At 34.6% G+C, this 24,350-nt stretch overlaps 1 protein-coding gene across 1 annotated transcript in view; it reads right to left on the bottom strand.

Annotated features, from left to right (window-relative positions):
• The window catches only part of LOC105143989 (hypothetical protein), a 44,744-nt gene extending 20,913 nt beyond the window's left edge, over positions 1-23,831 (bottom strand). The window contains exons 1-2 of the mRNA XM_087408090.1: positions 23,741-23,831; positions 22,854-23,668 (exon numbers count right to left, since the gene is read on the bottom strand). Of these exons, the coding sequence (XP_087264216.1) occupies positions 22,854-22,876 (23 nt within the window). The 5' untranslated portion in view covers positions 22,877-23,668; positions 23,741-23,831. The remainder of the gene's footprint in view (positions 1-22,853; positions 23,669-23,740) is intronic.
• Between the last annotated feature and the right edge of the window lie 519 nt (positions 23,832-24,350).

The raw sequence follows: 24,350 nt of genomic DNA, 5'->3' as shown, positions 1-24,350 counted from the left end.
TAGAATAGAATAATCGAGGCTACATTAAAAACAAAACACGCGAGACATGCGTAAACATATCTGAGCACGCAGCAATGACTGCTGCTAAGTCTATTGTAACATCTTGTTGCGAACACATCTATGATAGAAATTATGCCACAATTTAAAAAATGATTGCAGCGAGCAACTCGGCTTGTCCTGGCAGCCTCAAAGAGTGTCGTATCTTTAATCGTATACCTAAGTAAATATTTTTATTCTTAAAGTTTTTATTTTACTATCCTATGTGTTCGAGATACGGCCAACATGTACATAATTTCCATATTTGGCGTTCGTGCGACATACGGATCGAAAGCTTCTAGAAGGGTCTCAAGAAGTCCTTAGAAGTTTCCAAAACATAAACTCGGCTATCATCTCGTCGATAAAGTCAAAAAACAACAAGCCAAACCGCACGTCGCACGTACGCAAACTTCAACCGCTATAACGGCTAACCAATTCGGATCGGTCGTCGCGCACGCGCGATCGCGTGACGCAAAACGCGTAATACGCGTTCATTCCAATCAAGAATCCAGATTCAACGGGCGCGCATGACAATAGCGTGCCGCTTGGCCGTTGCGCGCGAAATCGCCAATCGTCCCGACACAGAGGATCATCTCAAAATTTTCAATGTGTAAAAATCTCATAGGTGAATGCAAAAAGAAAGCCTTTGTTCTCAAAGAGTATAAAAGGCAAAACCGATTAGCAATACCGCTCTTAGTTTTTCGAAACTCTTAAAGCTCTTAACGCTCTTAGTTCTCCGCAACTCTTAGTTCTCCGCAACTCTTAGTTCTCCGCAACTCTTAGTTCTCCGCAATTATTAGTTTTCCGCCGCTCTCAGTTTTCCGCCGTTCTAAGTCAACGCATCGCTATTAGTGCACCGCCAAGGAGACGCTCCGCCGCTAGAAAACCGCCGAATGTGATTTGCAAGAAATATTTTTAGATAAACGCCGTGTCACTTTAAAATTTCACGTCAGCGCTCTCACTCTGACTCGCTCTCGAACATTATGATTGTCTGATATTTGATTTCTATTTATAATAAGTGTAGTTCTTACTTAATAAAGTCCAACAGATTTTTTTTGTTTATGTGTCTCTGTTATCATATATTGTTAATGTTTTTAAAAAATGAACAGATGGAGATAGTAGACTAACCACAGCATGGAACTGTATGACTCATTTAGTGACGACTCTTATAATACTTACTCAAAATTTTATTCCTTTAAAGAGATTTTTCTCAGTGGTAAATGTTATAAGTTTAGTTCTCTCATGTCCAATCTCAAAAACTAGGCTTATTCGACGTGTTTTTGCACGAAATGAACAAATTTTGCAAAAAGAAGTATTATTTGCCCTGCGAAACAAATGTTTGTGTTTAAAATATATTTTTATAAAAGTTTTATTAATATTGGGTCATTTAAAAAGTATCCGCGATTTTTTGTCACTAGATGGTATTGATGGTCATATATCGGGCAACACTAATCCAATTGTGTCAAACGAACGCGCGTCTGAAAGATGACATTTTAGGTTACATTTTTTTTGTAAACAAAGTTTGGTGATTCATCAATCGTGTCAAAAGTTATATTGGTTTGGAAATGAGTGAAATATCTGAAGAAATATGCTATGTGATGCTTTTTTACTATAAAAAGGCAAAAACGCAGCACAAACATGCAGACAAATTTGTGAAGTTTACGGCGCGGATGCTGTAAGTGAACGCAAGACGCAGGAGTGGTTTGTTCGATTTCGTTCTGGAAATTTTGATGTCAAAGATCGACCTCGCTCTGGTCGGCCAGTCACTGAAAAAGTCGATGAAATTTTGCAACTGGTCAAGCAAGACCGGCATGTGAGCTATCAGGAGATAGCCAATGCACTAAGAATCAACCATATGACAGTTTGGAATCATTTGAAAAAGGCTGGCTACGCAAAGAAACTCGATGTTTGGGTGCCACATGAATTAACACAAAGAAATTTGATTGATCGAATTTCCATCAGCGAAACACTACTAAAACGCAACGAAATCGACCCATTTCTGAAGCAAATCATCACAGGCGATGAAAAATGAGTGAAATACAAGAATATTATTCGTAAAAGATCATGAAATAAGCGCGGCGAACCACCACAAACGACTTCAAAGCCTGGATTGATGGCAAATAAGGTGATGCTGTGTGTATGGTGGGATTGGAAGGGAGTCGTCCATCATGAGGTGTTACCACATGGTCTAACGATTAATTCAGAGTTCTACTGTTCACAACTGGATAGATTACAGGAAGCGATTAAGGAAAAACGACCAGAGTTGATTAACAGAAAAGGTGTTGTCTTCCATCATGACAACGCCAGACCACACACATCTTTGATGACGCGCCAAAAATTGAGGGAGCTTGGTTGGGAAGTTTTGATGCATCCATCGTATAGCCCGGACCTTGCACCGTCTGACTACCATTTGTTTCAATCTCTGCAGAATTCTCTTGATGGAAAAACATTGGCCGACAAAAGAGCTGCCGAAAATCACAAAAAGTTTTTCGCCGATAAACCACAAAAGTTCTACACGGATGGAATTATGAAATTACCCGAAAAATGGCAAAAGGTTATAGATAATAATGGCCAATATATTTGATTAAAATTGATTTTCAATAAAGAAAAATTTCATTCAAAAATTGAACAAAAAACCGCGGATACTTTATAAATGACCCAATATGTAGCCAAAGATGTAGCTTAAAATACATTAATTTTTATTTTAATAATTTTTCTCGAATTATTGCTATCTCGGGGTTAGTTGAATCAGATGGAATGGATTAGAAAAATGCATTTTTGTTCATATTATCAGTTTCCTTTTATTATTAAAATATTAGGTAGTCAAATGTATGTAGTAACTGGTATAGAATTTATTTTTTCGATAAGTCTCTTAATTTTGTTTGTAAAAATTCGAAACTGAAAAATAAGTCTATTAGCCCCGGTCTTCTCTATTTCGTCACCCATCATGAACAGGTAGAGTGAATCGAATTGAGTCGAAAAGTCATCTACCATTTTGCAGTTTACGCAATAGTTAACGAAATATTAATTATTAAAAATTGCCAAATATTAGTCTTAAATAATTTTTTACTCAAATACTAATTTTTTACTCAAATCAACATTATAGAAAAACTGCAAGAGACAAAAATCATTAATTTTTTTCTCATAGAACTCTAAAAATTTTTTCAGAATTTTTTATCAATTTTTTTAGTACTGCATTTTCTTATTTTTACAAACATGAGAAAATACGGTATTAAAAAATTTTGAAAAAATTCTCAGAACTTTATGAGAAGAAAATTAATGATTTTTATCTCTTGCAGTTTTTCTATAAAGTTGATAGTATTTGAATAAAAAATTATTCAAGATCAATATTTGGCAATTTTTAGTAATTAATTTTTAACTGTTGCGAAAATTGCAAAATGGGAAAGGATTTTTCGACTCAATTCGATTCACTTTGCTCATGATAAGTGACGAAATATATTAAAATCATCCTGTATATCAATATACATAGGAACACAGAATAAAGCAATAGTGATAAATTTCCGACGAATTGGAATTCTGTGTCTATATTGCCTTATAGCTCACCTATCAGCGTTCAGATTTTACATTTTGTTTATATGCTATATATCTTAAAGCGCGCGCGCAGATGGAAGAATATACTGCAGTCAATATATAAGATTAAATTGGTTGACATTTTTATTTCTTTCACGGCATTGTGCAACGAGAGGCGATAATTATATATCGCTTATTTCTATGCTATTTCTATCGCTGTTTTTGTCACTGTTGTCTCATATTGTATCTAGAGCTAATAGCTTGATAGCTACTAGCAATACGTTAACAATATGCTAGCAATACATAGCAATACATTAACAATATTTTGCGCAATAGATGGCAATACATAGAAAAATAATACTAACAATACAATAGCAATGTTAGCAATAAAGTGTGTTGTTAATTAAGATAACTCCGGCAAATATGCCGTGGAATTTACGCCGCAGAAGTCAGAAAAATAGGAATGGGGATAATTTTTCCACAATTACTCTGTTACATGCCTTTATATTATGTTAGTATTGTGTTATGATTTCAGTTTCTTACTGTCAATATTAATGAAATTATTGTCAGTTAAATCGATTTATCAGTGTAATAAGTAGTGTCATCATAAATTATAATCTACATAAAATGATTACTGCAGGGTGCGTAAAAGATTTAATGGTTATTTCGTGATATATAAGTGTAATACAGGAATAGTAAAGCATGTTGCATAGCGAAATACAACTGCTTTGCTTTTGTATTTTTTGTTCAGTTTGTTATTTTATATATTCCACTTGTTTATGATATATTTTTAGCGGGCAGGATTTATGCCCAAAGCATACAAAGCTCATATTGAATTCAGTGCACTAAATATAATAAACATTATGTACATAAAATATGTACCTCATGTAATAACATTTGTAATACATTTAGGAAGATTGTAAGTTTGTTTTTACTGATATAGTTCATTTATCTTAAAAATAGTAAATTATATTAGGTGTTGGAATTAATTCGTAGCGTTTTTTAATGAAAGAATGTTATTTATTTCACATGAGCATTAAAAAATACATTAATGAAAGTACTTCCCATCACTTTCTACTACTTTTGACCATCTTTCGGGCAGTGAATGAATACCGCGTCGGAAGAACTGTTCATCTTTAGATGAAATCCAGGAATCGAACCATTTTGTACAATCTTCGTAAGATGTGAACTTCTGCTCGCACAAGCTATGAGCTAATGATCGAAACAAGTGGTAGTCGCTAGGTGCAATATCAGGAGAATACGGCGGGTGCGGTAGCACTTCCCATTTAAGTGTTTCCAGGTATGTTTTTACCGGTTTTGCAACGTGTGGGCGAGCATTGTCGTGCAGCAAGATGACTTTATCGTGTCTTTCGAAGTATTCCGACCGTTTTTGCTTCAATGCACGGCTCAAGCGCATCAGTTGCCGTCGGTAGAGATCTCCAGTAACGGTTTCATGCGGTTTTAGCAGTTCGTAGTATATGACACCCTTCTGATCCCACCAGATACAGAGCAGGAGCTTTGAGCCATGGATATTGGGCTTTGCCAATGATGTTGATGGTTCGCCGGGCTTAACCCATGACTTTCTGCGCTTTGGATTGTCATAATGGATCCACTTTTCGTCACCGGTAACAATCCGATGCAAAAAACCTTTTCTTTTCTGCCGTTGAAGCAGCAGTTCGCACGTGAGAAAACGTCTCTCAATATCCCTTGGTTTCAATTCATATGGGACCCAATGTCCTTCCTTCTGGATCATGCCCAAACTTTTAAGACGTTTTCCTATTGTTGAGAAGTCAACTTCCAATGACGTAGATAATTCTTTAAGTGTTTGACATGAGTTTTCATTGAGCAGTGCCTGCAAATCGTTATCTTCAAATTTTTTCGGCTGACCAGGTCGCTCCTTGTCATCCAAGTCGAAATCACCAGCTTTAAAACGTGCAAACCACTTCCTACACGTTTGCTCAGCCAGAGCATGTTCACTATACACATCCACTAAAATACGATGAGCTTCAGCTGCACTTTTGTTCATATTAAAGTAATGAAGCAAAACTCCCCGCAAAAACACTTTATCTGGCACAAATTTTGACATATTCAATGAATTATACAGTATTGTTATTTATGATTTCAAGAAAGGTTATGTACGGCAAATGACGTCCTATGATAGATGTTTACAATGTATACAGAACTATAGGTAACAACGAAATAGTGTACTGCTTGTGCCATCTCTTGTAAAACGCTACGAATTAATTCCAACACCTAATACTTAATAAATTCAGTTTTTGTTAGGCATATAAATCGGAGTTATCCTACCCTGATAGCAAAATGTTAACAATTTGAGGCCAAATTGGCAGCAAATTCGATCAGATTTGACTACAAAACCATAGCTATCTGATTATGGATTATAGATTATGGTTTACGTCCGCATTTGATTATGGATTTGTTGACAAAGTTTGTTGACAGGCTATGCCAGCAGATTGGTGGCAGAAATCAAAAGTTTGCTTGAATCAGGTACTGCACTCAATCTGCTCTCAATCTGCCGTCAAGTTATGCAGGACTTTGTTCGGTTTCTGCTAAAATATTATTATTTTTCGTAATAAATTTATTAACAGTTTCAACATATTAACATCTTTACAATATGTTTGATGTTTGATGTTAACTTCAAATTATTACAATTGCTTGTCAATTTAATTCGCGACTACTAGTTTTAATTGCGTTTATAGTCCGAAAAAAACAATTCGGCGCGAAGTTCAAAAAAACTGCAATATATGCAAATACATATATAGTGTATATTAGTAATTCAAGATTGAATTATTTAAAGTAATGAAGATCCAACTTCGATCGTAATAAGCATTTTAAATTTTTAGTATTGATTGTGTTACTGTAAAAAAAATTTACAAAATTTGAATAAATATTTGTTGAGATAGTACCAATGTGATTATTTGACATTATTATTATTTTTTTACAGAAAATAAATATTTATTCAATTTAAATATTTTTTTAAAATCAAATAAATATTTGTTTTCTATATTTAATATTTATTATAAAAAATGTAGAAAATATTAAATATTAATTATATATATATTTATTTAATATTTAAATTAAGTATAATTTTTTTAAAAATATAAGATATTAACCCCTTTTTTGTAAAGTGATGTCTTGTAAAAGTCAAACAGTTCATTACCAGAATCTTTAATAGAGTTTCTAATAATATATTGTCTAATAATAAAATTCTTAGATTTTATGTTAGCGGTGAAGGTGGCACTAGAAAGAGTGTTTTAATAAAAGTTAATTGATATTGGATTAAAGAGAAATATTGGAAAAAATACAGCAGTAGTTGCACTGGCATAGCAGCTTTTAATATCGATGAGTTTACTATCCATAGATTATTTCAGTTACCAATAGAATATACTGCTAAATATAAACAACTTTCTGATGTAGTCCTTAAAACTATACGAGAGAAACTTAAGAATGTTGTATATTAATAATTATTGATGAAATTTCAATGATATCAAATGTTACTTTAATGAATATACACCTTCGATTAACAGAGGTATTTAATACTGAAGATTATGATAACGGATGATTTGATTTGAAAACATATAAAATTTTTTTCGGAGATTTGCAGCTTTCACGTGTATATAAGGATCTTTTATTGAATTGACAAAAGCAAAAATTGATAAATACGTGGTTTTTATTTAGTTATGATAAATTGCAAATTAATGTACGGCAGCAAGATGATAATTTTTATCGAGACATTATCTAGAATTCGAATAGGAGTGACAATTTTAGATACTACTGTTTTTTCCAGAAAGAAGGAAAATAAAATTTATGGAAACTATTTGTGATGGCCGGTTACAAGAATTATGTAATTATTTGCAAAATTTGCCAGAGGATACAGTTTGACTACTTTTAACTTGCATTATATGACACTTTAAATACTGCTATGTTAAACCGTATTTCTTCAGACAAAATGGAACTTATTGCTCAATTCTGGTGAAAATTTTTCTCAGAATTTTTCAAATAATTTTATAATTTTCTCACATTTTTTTATACATTGGATTGGAACATTTCTCAGAAAATCTACATCTTTTCTCAGAATTTTTCATACCTGTATATGTTAATTATGAAATATCTTAAGATTTTTAAGATTTTTTGTAAGTATAATTTTTGATGAAATGTTACAAAATCTAAAAAATTAAAAAATACTTTTTAAAAAATTATAATAATATAAGATGAGAAATTTCAGAATATTTCAGAATTGTATGAGAAGTTCTAAGACAAAATATAAACTTTTCAAATATTTTTGAGTATTTCTGAAAAATGTTTCAATATACGTACAAAAATTATGAGAAAAATTTTTACCGGGAAGATACAACTAATTATGTATTATTTAAAAAGAAAATCATATTTAGAAAGAAAAGTTTCAAAGATATTAGAGTATGATGATGCGGATAGTTCTCGAACAGCTGGATTAGCACAACTTATAATTGTAAAATCAGGAGTGCGTATAATGATTAGAAGAAATATTGATATTTCTCTATAAAAATAAATGAATTATCTATAATGGAATACAATAGATTACGAACGCAGTACAGACCAAATTTTATAAATATTAATATTTCGGAATAATATAAAAGTGCACGATTTACTTTGGACACGATTTACAAAAAAATATTTCTAAATGTTAAATAATTAATGATAAAGAAATTGTGAATCAAATTCATGGTAAGAAGATTTCCAAATAATGATAATCGTGTGTTATGCTAATGCTTCAATGTATGTACAGGTATATTCAATGTATGTATATTCAATTCTTATATTCTCAGAAGAATATTACTTTGTCTTAAACGTATAAATGCATTTAGAAAGTTAATCGACTCTTATGTCTCTAATGAAGTTTTGAATATAAAATGCAGTGCATAGATTGATATTTGATGATCGATATTTTGAAAATATTCAACAAGATTGCTGGTGAGTTTATTAAAGATCTTATTAATAATTCGGTTGATAAAGTGTAATTAAATATTAGTAAAAAAAATATTAGTAAACGTAACATTGCGATGTAATAAGTGCAATTATATAAATATAGAAATTTATACAAATTATATATTACTACTTTAATTATTAGAAAATTTAAAAAAATCATATACTTTTGAAAAATAATACAATATAATTTTTCACATTGGATTAATGTAGAAAAATTATGTATTAATTGTAGCTAATTCTATATTTGAAAATATTGGGAAATCGCTTTAACGATACGCTATCGCTGACCACAGATGGCGCTTCTACCACCGGCACGTTCATCTTCCGCGTGCTTGATTCGACAAGGAACAGTTCAAGCATTCCCTGCGTCGCGATCCCTCCTCAACATGGGCCCAGGCAAAGATTCGCGATAAGTGTTCGTGTTAAAGTGACAAAGCGAGAGAGGTTCTCGGTGATCAAGTGCGTAAAAGAAAACGACACTCACGATGAACGTGTCCGCTATGAGCCGCATTGAAACGCTCAATAAAGACAACTACGACACCTGGAAAATGCAGATGCAAGCAATATTGGTGAAGAACAACGCATGGAAATATGTGAATGGAACGAACGTGAAAACGAAACTAGTTGCCGACGACGACGGGATATCTGCCCAAGCTCGTGCGGAATGGGACGACAACGATAGCAAGGCGATGTCGGATCTCATCCTTTCAATTCACTCGAGCGAATTGAAGCAGATCAAAGGATGCACATCATTTCGAGAAATTTGGTTGAGATTGGAAGGGATATATCAATCCAAAGGTCCCGCCCGAAAGGCAACGCTGCTGAAGCGCCTCGCATTACAAAAAATGGCGGACGGGGAAGACGTGCGCGAACACATTCGCACATTCTTCGACGCAGTGGATAAACTGACCGAAACGAAAGTGATCATAAATCCCGATCTGCTCGCGATTTTATTATTATAGCCTACCATCGCAATATGAAAACTTCCGATGTGCCATCGAGTCGCGCGATGAATTACCTGCACCGGAAGCACTACGAATTAAAATAATTGAAGAGAGCGACGCTCGAAAAAAGGACAACAATGTTCTTGTGCAAAACGCCATGGCGGTCAAGCCTTACGCAAACAAAAATTGGAAGAACAAAAAGAAGGCACCGAAAAACGAGGTGGACAAGGAAAAGTCTAAGCTTAAATGCCACAGTTGCGGAAAAACTGAGCACAAGGCGGCCGACTGCTGGCATCGAGACAAACAATTAGCCAAAACGGCCGAAGATATAGGATTTTTTGCGACGCTCGCGACGAAGCCATTGCTGCATCCGAAACGGACGAAGCGCACGAGACGCGCCGAAGACTCGCGGAGATAACCGAAGGCGAAGTTTCCCGAGCGATCGCCGAGGACGGAGAGTGCAGACCGCCGCGAGCGGGGCCACTCGGCGACAGCGTCCGAAGTTTCCCGAGGGACGCCGAAGGCGCGACTGTAGCGAACCGCAGCGGAAATGCGAAATTCATCGCAAAACGTATCGACGGACTTTATTATCTCGAGAGAAATGCGCGACCGGAGTGTAGACTGACTTTGCACCGCAAGATCCAAACCGGAATATCAACGGATTCTGAGATCGTGAAATGGCATCGGCGCCTAGGACACCTGAATCTGAAAGACTTAGTGAAGTGCGATCGCGAGAATAGAGTGCGAGGACTGCGCTTGGATAAATTCCATGGACCGCTTGAATGTGAAATCTGCACCCGAGCAAAAATGACTAGGCTTCCTTTCCCGAAGAACTCAAATAGAAAAACGGAATTGTTGGAGCTCATTCATTCAGACATTTGCGGGCCCATGCGAGTGGAAACGAACGGCGGGGTCCGGTATTTCGTGACCTTCATAGACGACAATTCGAAGTGGTGTCACGTGAGGATGATCAAAAGGAAGAGCGACGTATTCAATTGCTTCGTAGAATTCAAGGCCTTCGCAGAAAATTCTACCGGAAAGAAGATAAAATATCTTCAAACGGATAACGATCTGGAATACGTGAATACGGAGTTCTATGAATTTCTGAAAGCGAACGGAAGCGGCGACTCACTGCACCCTACAACCCGAAACAGAATGGAATGGCGGAAAGGAAAAATCGCACGTTAGTGGAGATGGCGAGGTGCCTTCTGACGCAATCTGGATTAGCCACATCATTTTGGGGCGAGGCCATCGCCACGGCAAACTATTTGCGAAATCGGTGCCCCACACGTAGTCTGAAGGGGAGGACACCGTTCGAAAAATGGAGAGGACGCACACCGAACGTCAGCCATCTCAGAGACTTCGGATGCGAAGTCTATGTCCTGGATAGGACACCCGGCAAGGGGAAGCTCGAATCTCGATCTACGAAACGAGTATTCATCGGCTATTCTGATTCGTCAAGAGCCTACAGAGTCTGGCTACCGGAGGAAAAGAAAGTCGTGATATCCAGAGATGTCAGATTCATGGAGAATAACGCAAAAGATTCTACCCGTATTGAATCTGTGCCGGGAACGTTCAGTGAGAAGCAGGCCGACGATCCAATAGACGGGCCACATGAAGTGGACATCGAGCTAACGCCCCCACCAATAATTAACGAAACCGTACCAGAAGACGAGACAGAGGAAAACTTCGACGACAGGCAATCGGCGGCGAATCAGCGGGACATCGTTGCACAGAGAGACTCGCAGGCAAAAAGGGGCCGAGGCAGGCCTACCATAGTGCGCACTGGACTGAGGGGAAGACCCCCCAAAAGGTATCATGAAGCTCGTATCGCCAGCGAAGAAATGGAACACGCCTTCTCGGTGGAGATCCTCATACGTCAGGCCATGGATTGCTCTGATGCGGATGAATGGTTCCGCGCCATGGCGGAAGAAGTGATCTCTATCGTCAAAAATGACACGTGGGAACTCGAACAAAGACCGACAAACCGCGACGTGATTGGAAGCAGGTTCGTCTTAAGGAATAAGTACGACGCCAACGGAGTCGTTGAACGCCGCAAAGCTCGATTGGTCGCAAAAGGTTTCTCCCAAAAGCCAGGAGTGGACTTTCACGAAACGTTTGCGCCAGTAGCGCGTTTGAGTTCGATTCGTGCTCTAACCGCGGTGGCGGCGAAACATCAGATGTCGATGCATCAGATCGATGTGACGACGGCCTATTTGAATGGAGACATTGACGAAGAAATCTTCATGGAGCTACCGGAATTTCTGGAAGAAACCATGCAGCGAGTGGTTCTGGCATGGCATAAGAAGAATCGAGGATAAGGTCAAGAAGATGCTAGACCAGATCAGGACTGGCGACATGGTGTACCGCCTAAGGAAATCCCTTTACGGCCTGCGCCAAGCTGCACGAAGCTGGAACAATAAAATTAGTGAAGCCATCAAGGAGTACGGAGGCATTCCTACCGACGCCGATCCTTGCATATTCCGAGTAAATCGAGGGGGAATCACACTTTTAATTGCCCTATATGTCGACGACATCGTGATCGCCTCCGACAGCATCAAGGAGATCCGTAACCTCAAACAATTTTTGGCTCAGAAGTTCGACATCAAGGATCAAGATGAGATTGGGTACTGCATAGGACTGGAGTTCAATCGAGATAACGGAGGTATCTCGATTCGACAGAAGGGTTACATCTTAGACGTCCTGAAAAATTCGGGATGGCCGACTCGAAATCTGTGTCAACGCCTATGGACATTGGGGTTAAACTGACCCGCCCTGAGGGCGCCATGGAGAAGAAGTATGCCGAGTTGCCCTACCGTGAATTGGTGGGTGCTTTGATGTATTTGGCCACTGCAACGAGACCCGATATTGCACATGCCGTGAGTTTTTCTGAGCCAGTTTCTAACCAACTACAGACAAGAACACTGGACCGCTGCAAAACGCGTTTTGCGTTACTTGAGAGGGACACCGGACATCGGGATTACCTACGGATATGGCGGAAGCTCAATCATCGGTTTCTCGGATTCTGACTGGGGAAACTGCCTCACAGACAGACGGTCGTACACCGGATACATATTCATGTACAACGGAGGTGCTGTATCCTGGGAATCGAGGAAGCAAAGGACAGTGGCTTTATCCTCGACAGAAGCCGAATATATGGCTCTCACCGAAGCCTCTAAAGAGGCCATTCATTTAAAAGGACTACTGAAATTTCTCAATTCAGAGGACCCGCCAGAGGTCATCGTTTTCAGTGACAATCAAGGAGCACTGAAACTAGCCGAGAATCCGGTCTTCCACGCTAGAACAAAGCATATCGACATACGACACCATTTTGTTCGTGAAGCTATAAATAACGGATCCTTTCAGCTGCGTCACGTCTCAACGGAAGAAATGGCTGCAGACGTCCTAACGAAAGGTTTACCGAGACCTAAGCACGACAAGTGCCGGAGTCTGATCGGCCTCGGAGAAACATGAGTAATAGTTTTTCTTTTGGTTCGATCGCGTATCGAGGGGAAGTATTGGGAAATCGCTTTAACGATACGCTATCGCTGACCACAGATGGCGCTTCTACCACCGGCACGTTCATCTTCCGCGTGCTTGATTCGACAAGGAACAGTTCAAGCATTCCCTGCGTCGCGATCCCTCCTCAACAGAAAAAACTAATAAAACTGTAAAAAAAAAAAGATAATAAAACTCGATAATAATAAATAAAATCAAAAATTTTTTAAGGGCTGCAAAGCCAGAGATACAAAACAAAGAAAATATATTATAAAATTATAAATATGAAAATACAACAAAACAAACATTTCGACACCGATTGGGTCATTCTCTATGTTGACAAAAAAAATTTTTATAAATGTTAAATTATTACAAACGGAAACAATATATAAATTATCTATCACTTAATACGTGTATAATATAATAAATACGTGTTAATTACTGAAATACTTGCAACGATGTAATCAATCCTTTAGTCCTTCTTAATAATCCAAAAACGAATAGTAAGAACATTTTGTGTGTGTTCTTGTAAAAGTTCTCCTGTTTTATAATGTTAAGTCCAAAGGTAAAATTCTCATAGTAATCATAAAACTTTGAAAGCATTCCAGCAATGTAGACGTTAACATAAAAAAATCTATAAAGAAACTCCAAAAAGTAACCGTAACAATCCGAGTTCACACAATTATGCAACTGTAAAATGAAATTAGCAAAATATTATATAAGTACCTTCTTAAGTGAAGAGTTTAAATCTCATTAAAAGAATAAAAAGTAACAGTCACTTATAGAATCCCATCTTATATTGGAGCAATTGCAACGAGAAAAAAAGATATGCCAAAGACTACGTAGCGTCTCAACCAAAAACGATGTAACTCAAACGTGTATCGCAACACAATAATAAAAGGAGATTAATAGACAAAGGAAGGTGTCGACTGGAAGAATAATAATAATAAAGGACTAAGAGGGGAAAAGAGACTGTATGATGTTAGAATATAATTCAGGCAACGAATCCGTCGTTTTATTAATTCCATGCTTTTGCCTTTTAATATGTACCATTTCTGAAATTAATCTTTTATTATAGGAAGGTTCTATGTCCAAGATTTTTACATTGTCTCATTTAAAATTATGGTTTTCCTTTATGTAGTGATTAGAGATAACCGATGGAGACTTAGTTATTTTATTAATGTTGAAAACATGCTCATGTAATTGCATTTTTAACTGCCTCTTAGTTTGATCTACGTAACTAACATCATAATCATCACATGAAATCTTGTAGACAACATTTTGATTATATAATGGGTCCAATCGATCTTTATCCTTTTTTATTAAACTTTTCAATGTATTCGGAATAGTATAAGCTAATTTGCAATTGAACATATTTACAAGCGGTGAAAATTTTTCCGAAATGGAATTGACATATAAAACAAAAAAAAACTTTTCTTTAACTTTATTAATATTAGTAGTAATCTTATTGTGAATGTAAAATTTAATTCTATTATGGATCGTTGAAAAAATAAGTTGTAATGGATATCCATTATTCAAAAAAATATTAATAACGTTAATTAAATTATTTGTATGGAACCGAGGACAATTTTGTCTACAAATTCATAGATAACACCTCTTTTATGACAAGGAACAGGATGTGAATTAAATTGAGGAAGAAGCAACCTTCTCTGCAAGAGAAGGTTGTTTTACGATATCCGCCAAAAACAAATTTTCTTTCTTCAACAATTAATAACGTGTCTAAAAAACTTATTCTATTATCTATACCAACTTCCACTAAACTATAGTCTAATGTGTAAAGAGTTAAAAATTCCTAAAATATCATCTACACTCTCAGATAGAATAGGCAAAATAATGTCATCCACATATCGAAAATAAAATAACAACCGACAAGGCAATCTTCCAATTGCAATTTCTTCCAGTTTAATAAAGGACTATTTATAGATGATACAATGATTCTAAAAATCGTGATCAGACTATGTATTAGAGATTGAGATTGAGATTAAGATTGACGTTCGACCAATGAGAACAGAGCAAGTCGAAATTGAGATTGCAGATTGAAATATAGGGCTCCGTCTATTTTTTCAATCTTCAATTTCAATCTCAACCAATAAGCTTCCAGTATTTAAGTCACTGACTAACCTCACGTGACTAACCTCATCAAATGTATCGTGTATGTACAAAATAATAAGTTATAAAGGGTTATAAGAAGTACAAACACATCACAATTAAAACGTGTAAGTGCAATTAAATACGTATTCAATATTTTTTGTTATGCGTGGATTCTATCCGATATTCTTATTAATCTCAATCTTAATTGCTGTTGGATACAATTAATAGTGCAATCTTCTATTTTAATCTCAATCTTAATCTCAATCTCAATTTCCAATGCAGTCTGATCACGGTTTGAGTGGATACCTCAGTTTCTGGATTTTTGTCAATGATATAATAAAAGTGATATAATAAAAACAAATGATATTCATATCTTTAAACTATTATTATTTAAAATTTCTAATAAGAAAATTACAAATCTAAATATTAAAGTGTATACCTACGGCATAGATATCTGTTAATGTCAATATTACTAATTTGTATGTAGTTAATATTAATTATTTTTGTTCACTTTTCCAGAATTTTTTTATGACTACTTTGATTCTTGATAAAAATAACTCGCAACGTACTACACGGAATGAAAAATACGATATTAAAAATTATAATAGTATTGTAATACCATGTACATTTTTGGTTTAGAACGATATTGATATATTAAGACTACATTGAAAATGACTCGATTGGAATCGAAACGTTGTTAATTGTAATTGTTTAGGGTGGGCCATCTATTGGTACGTTTTTGAATTTCGTCGTATGGCAACACCGAACGAGCTACAGACCCGAAATTTTGACAGTTTATTAGTCATACCGTCCGCGGCACGAAACAACATGTTTTCTCTTGAAGAGCGTTTTGAAATTTTAAAAACTTATTTTCAAAGTCAGTGCTGTGTCGCCGAAACTGTACGAATTTTGAAAAGAAATATGGGTCGTGATAGAGCACCCACCGAAGGAGCTATACGCAAATTGGTGAGGAAAGTTCGTGAGAAAGGGATGTTAGTGGATGACATTATATTACGACTGTTTTGAGTGAAATTGGCGCCGAGGTAGTCCAAAATGTCATTAATAATTGGGGTGACCGAATGGCATACTGTAAGGCCAGTAGAGGGAGCCACATGAACGAAATCGTTTTTCATTCTTGACGCGGATACTTTTAGCTTCACAACAAAAAAAAAATTAATAAAAAATATCAATGTATGCTCATTTGATCGCATTTTTAAAAACGTACCAATAGATGGCCCACCCTGTATGAATTTTTAATGCTAATTATATTTTTCTAAAATAATTTTGATTACCGATTAAGCATTATAAATGACTAAAATTTTTTTTGGTGACCAATAACTGTTATAGACAGCAAAAATTGTTTTTGATTATGAATAATCACTATCAATGATAGAAATTGTTTTTGATTACGAATAACGATTATCAATGATAGAAATTGTTTTCGATTGCGAATAACATTATCGATGATAGAAATTGTTTTCGGTTATGAATAATGATCATCGATGATCAGAATTTTATTTTAATTATTTTTTGGTTATAATCAATATCAGTTAGCATTTTTGTCTGCTTACTTTTGCCTATCATCACTTTTCATTATCATTACTAGAGGAGACACGCAACCGCACGTATTTATACGTGAGCAGCCTGCCTCTCCTACCTCACCATCAGTGTTGTACATCATTGTAGTATATATGTGCAATCGCGATAGACTATTGGTTCCAAGTTCTAGACATTATATGTGTAGTGCAATAAATAGTGAACCTTATACTTATTATTTTTGGTAAATTACTAGTTATTGTCAGTTTATCTCTTGTATATGTTTAATTTAGTATTAGTATTACTGTTTATAGTTTAGCTGAAAACTTGCATTATGGGTCGAAAATGAAATATATTTATAAAAGAATTTTTTTCAATTTGGTGATCCAAAATGTATCAATATGCAAAGCTTGTGAATCGAAATTTAAAGGATCACACGCTATCAATTTGAAACGGTATATGATTACAATTCATTTGGAAATTTATAAGGAAGAAAATGGAACAAATAGAGAAACAGGAAGAAAATACTAAAGTTTGCGAATTAAGAAGTAAACTTTCGATGCAATTGAATGCAGAAGAAGTGATAAATGCATGTGTCACATTTGTTACGAAAAAATCGATATATTATTCGATTGCAATACTTTTAAAGTCCTTACGGGACGAATTTTTACAAGACTTAACATACCTACAATAAATTCGATGAATGTAGACCGAATGCTTTCATTGAAAATGGACAAGGTCGCAGTATTAAGCATTAACGTTCAATTTATTGAAAAAAATGAAATTCGCATATACACATTAGCAATGAAAGAGCTCAAAGGAAAATATACAGCAGCTAATTTAAAAAACGAATTCGAGAATGTTTTGGAAAAATTTTAAATTAAAAAAATCAAATTTACTCAATTACAGCAGACAACGGAAAAAACTTGCTAAAAGCAGTAGTAATATTTTGTAATGAAAATATAGATGAGTTGGAAAAAAATGATGAAACTATCGACTGTGAACAATTGGCTGAAATTGTAGTAGAAAATCTGTATTTCGAAGAACAAAATATTATATTTGTGAAATGTGCGGCACATATGCTGCAACTCGCAGTAAAAGATTTTTTCGAACAACCAATATTGACATCATAGGTCGTGCACGATAAGTAGTAAAAACTTTAAGAAGTCCAACATTGAAGTAAATTATTATAGCACTAACATTCTATTTCATTATAATAAATTTTATAATTATTTTTATTGTTACCTTTTGTATTTTGAACCTATTTATGATATAATTTTTGTTTATTCAATCTTTAATTTCTAGATAATATTCATAATCTGTGACTGATTTCAAGACCGTTTTAATGTTTTAAAATATTAATATGCTTTTGTGATTAGTTTATTTATTATTAAATTTAAAATAATACTTATTGTTTTTAAAAAGAGAAATTTTGATCCCAGCTCTTCGTGCGTAATAATATGTTAAAATGAATTTATATATATACATTAAATTTTACAGGTTATATTTTATAGGATTCAGGATTACGAAATTATTATGTTTTTAACTTTTTTGGTAGGTAACAAGTAATTATAACTTATTACTTTTAAAAACTTTCCATTCTCTGGTAATATGTATATTTTTCCAGATATTCTCTTCAATTTTTAAAGCTGAAAAAAACCACAGTTAGATGTTCCAACTCGCTGGAACTCTACTTATGATATGTTGCAGACTACTTGAATATAAACGATTTTGTAATGATAATTTAAAGACAATGATGACTCTATCGGAACACAAGTGGTTTACCATCCAGGACTTGGTAAAAATTCTGTGCCCATTATACGAAGCTACAAAAAATCAATTGCTTTTGATAAACTTTTACAAATTGTGGCTAAATCTTAAGCTGCAAGTAAAAGTAAGTAATTCAGATGCAGCTAAGTACTTTTACGTTTGGATAATAGAGAGCAGATTTTAAACAATTTTAAGCAATTAATTTTTTTAGAACCGCATCTTAAACGCATTTTAACTTCAGAGCAAAAGGACAAAGCCAAAAAACATTTAAAAAATATCGCAACTGATATTATTGATATTATTGAATGATATTATTGAAACAAATACGTGTTGCACAACGGTATCGCTTAGTTAATTCTCTCAACAGGGTAATTTTTTCATTAATTTTTTCAATTTTTAGAGCGATGCCAAAATTAATAATACTATTAATATAATTGAAGAGGAAGTCACTCATGAAGAAAATCCAACGACTGACGCGATTCCAAGTACAAGTACTCTGTAATTTATCTCTGTTAAAAAATTCAAAAGGCATGGAAATAGAATCTTCTACAGGGATAATGAGGCAGAAGATATGTTTTTCGCAGAGAAACTGTAAAAAATATTTAATGAAATTGACAATTATAAAGAAAAACGAGTTGATATTGATGCAGATATAATGTCATATTGGAAAGAAAAAAAGTACATTTTACCACAGCTAATTAAATTAACTACAATTATACAAGCTGTGCCAGCTACACTGGTTAGTGTGGAAAGAGCTTTTTCAGCTCTGGAACTAATGCTGGATGATAAAAGATATAATGTAAATCAGCAAAATTAAGAAAAGCTTATGTTTGTAAAAGTAAATGTAAATTAATTGTACATTAACACATATGTTTGTTAAACATTAAACATATTAAAATACGGCATTTTTTATTTTACTCTCTTTTATTAAATACTTGTATCTTACATTGCTTTTTAAGATATATAAGTTATATAATTAATTTTATTTTCCGTCGAAATGGACACTATACTGGGTATAATAAAAATACATAGGCTGATCAAAAATTCCATTAATGTGCGCTCGCGCGCGCGTGTGTGTCTGTGTGTGCGTAATATGTACGCAATGTCCAAAAATCTAAAAAATCACTAAAGTAAAGTAAAAATTATAAGGAAGTTTATAGGCTGGAAAAAATTTTATGTACGTTGAACTTTTTAAAATAAGTTTTTATGAAAACATTTTTATACAAATCTGCATTTTAGTAAATTAGTAATGATAATAAAAAGTGACGATAGAAAAAAGTAAATAGACCAAATACTAACAGTCAATATTGATTATAATAAAAAAATAACCAAAATAAAATTCTTATCACCGATAATCGTTATTCATAACCGAAAACAATTTCTATCGTCGATAATGGTTATTCGCAATCGAAAACAATTTCTATCATCGGTAATCGTTATTCGTAATCGAAAACAATTTCTATTATTGATAGTGATTATTCATAATCAAAAACAATTTTTGCTGTCTATAACAGTTATTGGTCACCAAAAAAAATTTTAGTCATTTATAATGATTAATCGGTAATCAAAATTATTTTAGAAAAATATAATGGTCATACTATGACTTTTTTTCATTTTGATTATAACAGTTATGGTCTTTGCTTACCTTTTTAAAAAAAGGTAAAAAAAGCGCTAAGTGTGCGTGCTTTTTTATCTTTACATAAAGAATTATTTGATCAGTTTCGTGTTGCTGTTTAGTAGAATTGACTTTATGGTCAATACAGTTATTACTCACCGATTCATCAAAAACAAACAAAACCAAACAAACATTTAAAGAAAAACATGGTCAAATTTTGATAACAAAAAAAGGAGTCCTATTGTGTAGGAGCCCTATTGTGTAGGAGCCTAGACCTTTCCCCCTCTTTCGCCCGCGTTAGGTATCCCCCGCGCCTACAAGTACTTCCCCGCACCCCGCATTCCCCTCTAGCCCATGGGTTAGAACCCGCCTAGTATACCTACTGATATACTATATAAGCGCATGAAAAATCGTAAACAATTAAATATCATAAACTGTTGCGTTTTAACATGATTTATATTATTCTGGATTAATAGGAGGGATATACTATTACTACAATTTATTAAAACTTATAAATGTTATTTAGAATGCTCCTCGTCTGTTATTGATGCTTAGAGCCCTCGAGCGGCCGAGATTGCCGAGAAAGCATTTTCGGTCGCTTGAAACAAGCTACTAGTGGGAGAAGGAGCTCACTGTCTCACTGTTCTCAGCGCGCCGCAGGTGAGCACACGGACATGGGCTCGTGCTTGTTTGTGTGTTACAACGCCGCATCATGTTAAATGAAACTTATAGGCGTGGAAAAGTAACGTTTTGACGACGAAATTTATGTTGCGTGCTATGTTTAAATAAAGACAATTTGGATGAAACGAGATCACTTTAAAACACTTGTAAAAATTGATGAAAACTGTCTTTTCCTCTTTTGACAGTTAGTAAATGGTCGTAAAAGCCACGTAAAGTGAGCCTATATTCGGACAAAAATACACGGTTTGACAGCTGTTGAAATGAGTAAAATATACGCTTTTACATATAAAATTCCAAGATAATTTTAGTTTTCATCGATAATTACGACTTTGATAAGTACGAGAAAAGTCACATTTTCACAATTAGGTAAATAATAACGAAATAAATTAACGTGTCATTCCTCGCTTCTGATACGTCACGATTTCAACATGGTCGCCGCGACTAGTCAGGAGCCTTAAATAATCACTACTTTAGTTGGAAAAGAAAATGTCTTTGAATGAATTGTGGTATAATAATTTCATTTAAGAGGAATTTAAACCATTTGTATTAGAATAGAAAAATCCTTCAATAAGATATATACGTATACTTATATTTCATTGTATAAAAATTAAAGATAATACCATTTGGATTTTTTAAGTAAATAATAAAAATATTATCACTTGGGTTTTATTTTTTATTTTGATAGTAGAATTTAATTTAGCGCCACAGTTATTGATACCAAATTTTTTATATAAATGATATATATCATTAAGTTAATAATAATATTCATTATTTATTTAATTTAGCATGGTATAAAGAAATGAGATTTGATTTGGCACTAGTTCTTGATCAAATCCTTTATAGGAATGATACATATCATTAAAGTTAATGTTATTTATTTAATTTGGTATCCGAATTACATGAAATTTAATTTGGCACCAATTATTGATATCAAATCTTTTTTAATGAATAATACACAAAATTTTTAGGAATTTGACTTGGTGCCAATTTTGTTGATATCAAATCTTTTATATGAATGATACATAGAGTTAAGTAAATAATAAGAGATAGTATTGTTTGTGTGATAGTATTAGATGTGTTTGTGACGCTGGTGTCACCTTGTATAGAAGGCTTGCTCACTAAGGTGTAAATAACGACGATTTTCTTTGTTGTAACAATTCGAAATTTATTGTTTGACTTGAATTAAGATTTGTTTGAAGCGGGTGGTAAGCGATGCTTGTAAACCGATACTTAATGGGTTCAGTTCGATGCGTGCAGATAATTCGCACTTGGTACGACGTCGAGTAATTTCTTACAGCCATTCAAAAGAAAGTGTATTGCGAGCAGCAACGAGACCGGCAAATCTTGCTGGAGATTCACGTAATTCTCACGTACTGACTGCCCTCGTGGTACGCGTATATTGAGAACGTTAGATAACAAAATGCAGCGATAATACATGATGGAACTTTGATGTGGTTCGCTCTTCAGATTCAGATTAAGAAGCGTTACGAATGACTATCAATAGATGATCCGTATTGATCGGGATCGGGAAGCAAACTGAACGTTCACACGCGGAACGTATGCGCGATCGTCATCTTTTCGGATGTCGTGCAAGGGGGTTGTGTGCCATCTGAGATAGATAGCGTGATTAGAGCAGGAGTGATATCCGCATGTTTTGAACGATGACTGCTCGGTGTCTATGAGCTGTTTGCTTACTATCGCCGAGAAGATATTCAAATTAACGATCATTCTGGAACAAGTATCATTTGTGTTTTATTTTTTAATTTGATAGAATTTAACTTGGTTTAAGATTGTAGCATCTGGGTTTTAATTTTTCATTTGATACATTAATTTTTTTTCGAAGAATAATAATTTTTGACAAAGAATTAAAGTTGCCATTACTTGGATTGGAATAAGAAAATCTTCAATAAGAATATCCTTGAAAAAAATTAGAACTACTATTAAATGGGTTGGATACTTAATATTATGTACAAAAGACCGATTTCACCAACTTGATTAAGTCGAATCGGTGATTAACTATTAACCATAAATGGTCAATTTTACTAAACATGATGAACCAGCCAAATGATTCTTTACGAAAAGCACGCACGCTCAGCGGTTTTATCTTTTTTAAAAAGATAAGTTTGTATAAATAAATATATACTTACATCTCTTGGTTAACTTGCAGCATCGCTGCAAGTTTATTATATAATATACTTATTATTGTAATTGCGCGTTTGAAGCCGGTCACTTTCCAAAATCTAAAAATTCAAAAACTCAATTGCCGTTCACGAGAAACACGAGAGAGTGGAGAATAAGGAGCTCCGCATAATAAAAGGAACAGGGAGCAGAGAACAGAGAATATGAAATCATGTATTATGGAATACATAGTTTTCTGATAGGTTGAAATTCTTATTCTCTGTTCCCTGTTCTTTTTATTGTGCGGAGCCCCTAAAGAGTATGGCAAATAGAGAATCTTAAAGGGAGAGAGTAGAAAACTGCATCACGTGATCCGTCTCCTCTGATCCTCTGATTGGGCGCGGTTATCAGCTCCATAGGCATGGAAGTGGAAGAGATTGAAGAAAACGAATCATGTGATCTCATTCTGATTGAACGCTGTCATTCACATGATGCAATTTGTCACTCTCTCATAGGCCGATATTCATAGTCGCTTTTTATTTTAACCATTTTAAGCCGATTCTCTGTTGCGACAGCCAATATGAAACGTTGATTTCAAAATCCAAGCTTGAGATTGGCTGTCGCAACAAACTTGCGATCAGCTTGCAACTAATGTAGAAGAACTTTAAGTAATGTCTCAAGTCGCTAATGCGGCCTTCTGATTAGTTCATGACATCTTAAGATTAAATAGCCAAAAAGACTATACTTAAGATTAAATAGCCATCTATGAATACCTGCCATGATATGCTCAGTTGGTATCTTTCTCTAAATCTTCACCATCTTTGTCTATAGCCTTGTGTTTACGCTACGAGGGCAAGTCAATAAGTTTTTAGAAAAACATAATAAAACACATTTTTTTTGATCGATTTATTTTTACTTCTCAACATAATCTCTTTTCAGTTCGATATACTTGATCCAACGATTCTCCAACTTTTTCAAGCGGTCCGAATAATATGATTTGTCCAAAATAAGCCTCTGTTTCGGCGATGAGCTGCTCTCTGGTGGTGAATCTCTTTCCACTGAACCATTTCTTCAGATTTGGAAACAGAAAATAGTCACAGGAGGCTAAATCTGGCTAATATACTGAGGGAAAACAATTCGTAGCGGAATTCATTGAATTTGGCCATCGGTGCCGGGCACGTGTGAACCAGTGCATTGTCTTGATGAAAGAGCACGTTCTTCTTCGCTAAATGAGAACGTTTTTTCTTTAAAATGTTGTTGAAAGATCTAATAAGGCCGCATAGTAATTGTCATTGATCATTTGCTTCAACGGAAGGTAATCGATATGAATTATACCGCATCCCAAAAAACTGTGGCCATCACCTTTCCGGCCGACTTCACGGTCTTCGCCTTCTTCGAAGCTGGTTCACTCGGTGAAGTCCATTGTTTTGACTGTTCCTTCTCTCGGGTGTGAAGTAATGGATCCATGTTTTGTCCACAGTAATGAATCGACGCAGAAATTCATCTTACGTTGAAACATCTCTAAA

This window comes from Acromyrmex echinatior, chromosome 7 (genome assembly GCF_024713525.1).
Source record: "Acromyrmex echinatior isolate Ae372 chromosome 7, ASM2471352v2, whole genome shotgun sequence".
NCBI lineage: Eukaryota > Metazoa > Arthropoda > Insecta > Hymenoptera > Formicidae > Acromyrmex > Acromyrmex echinatior.
Note: the sequence above shows the minus strand (reverse complement) of the source record. Positions and strands in the feature narration are given on the sequence as shown.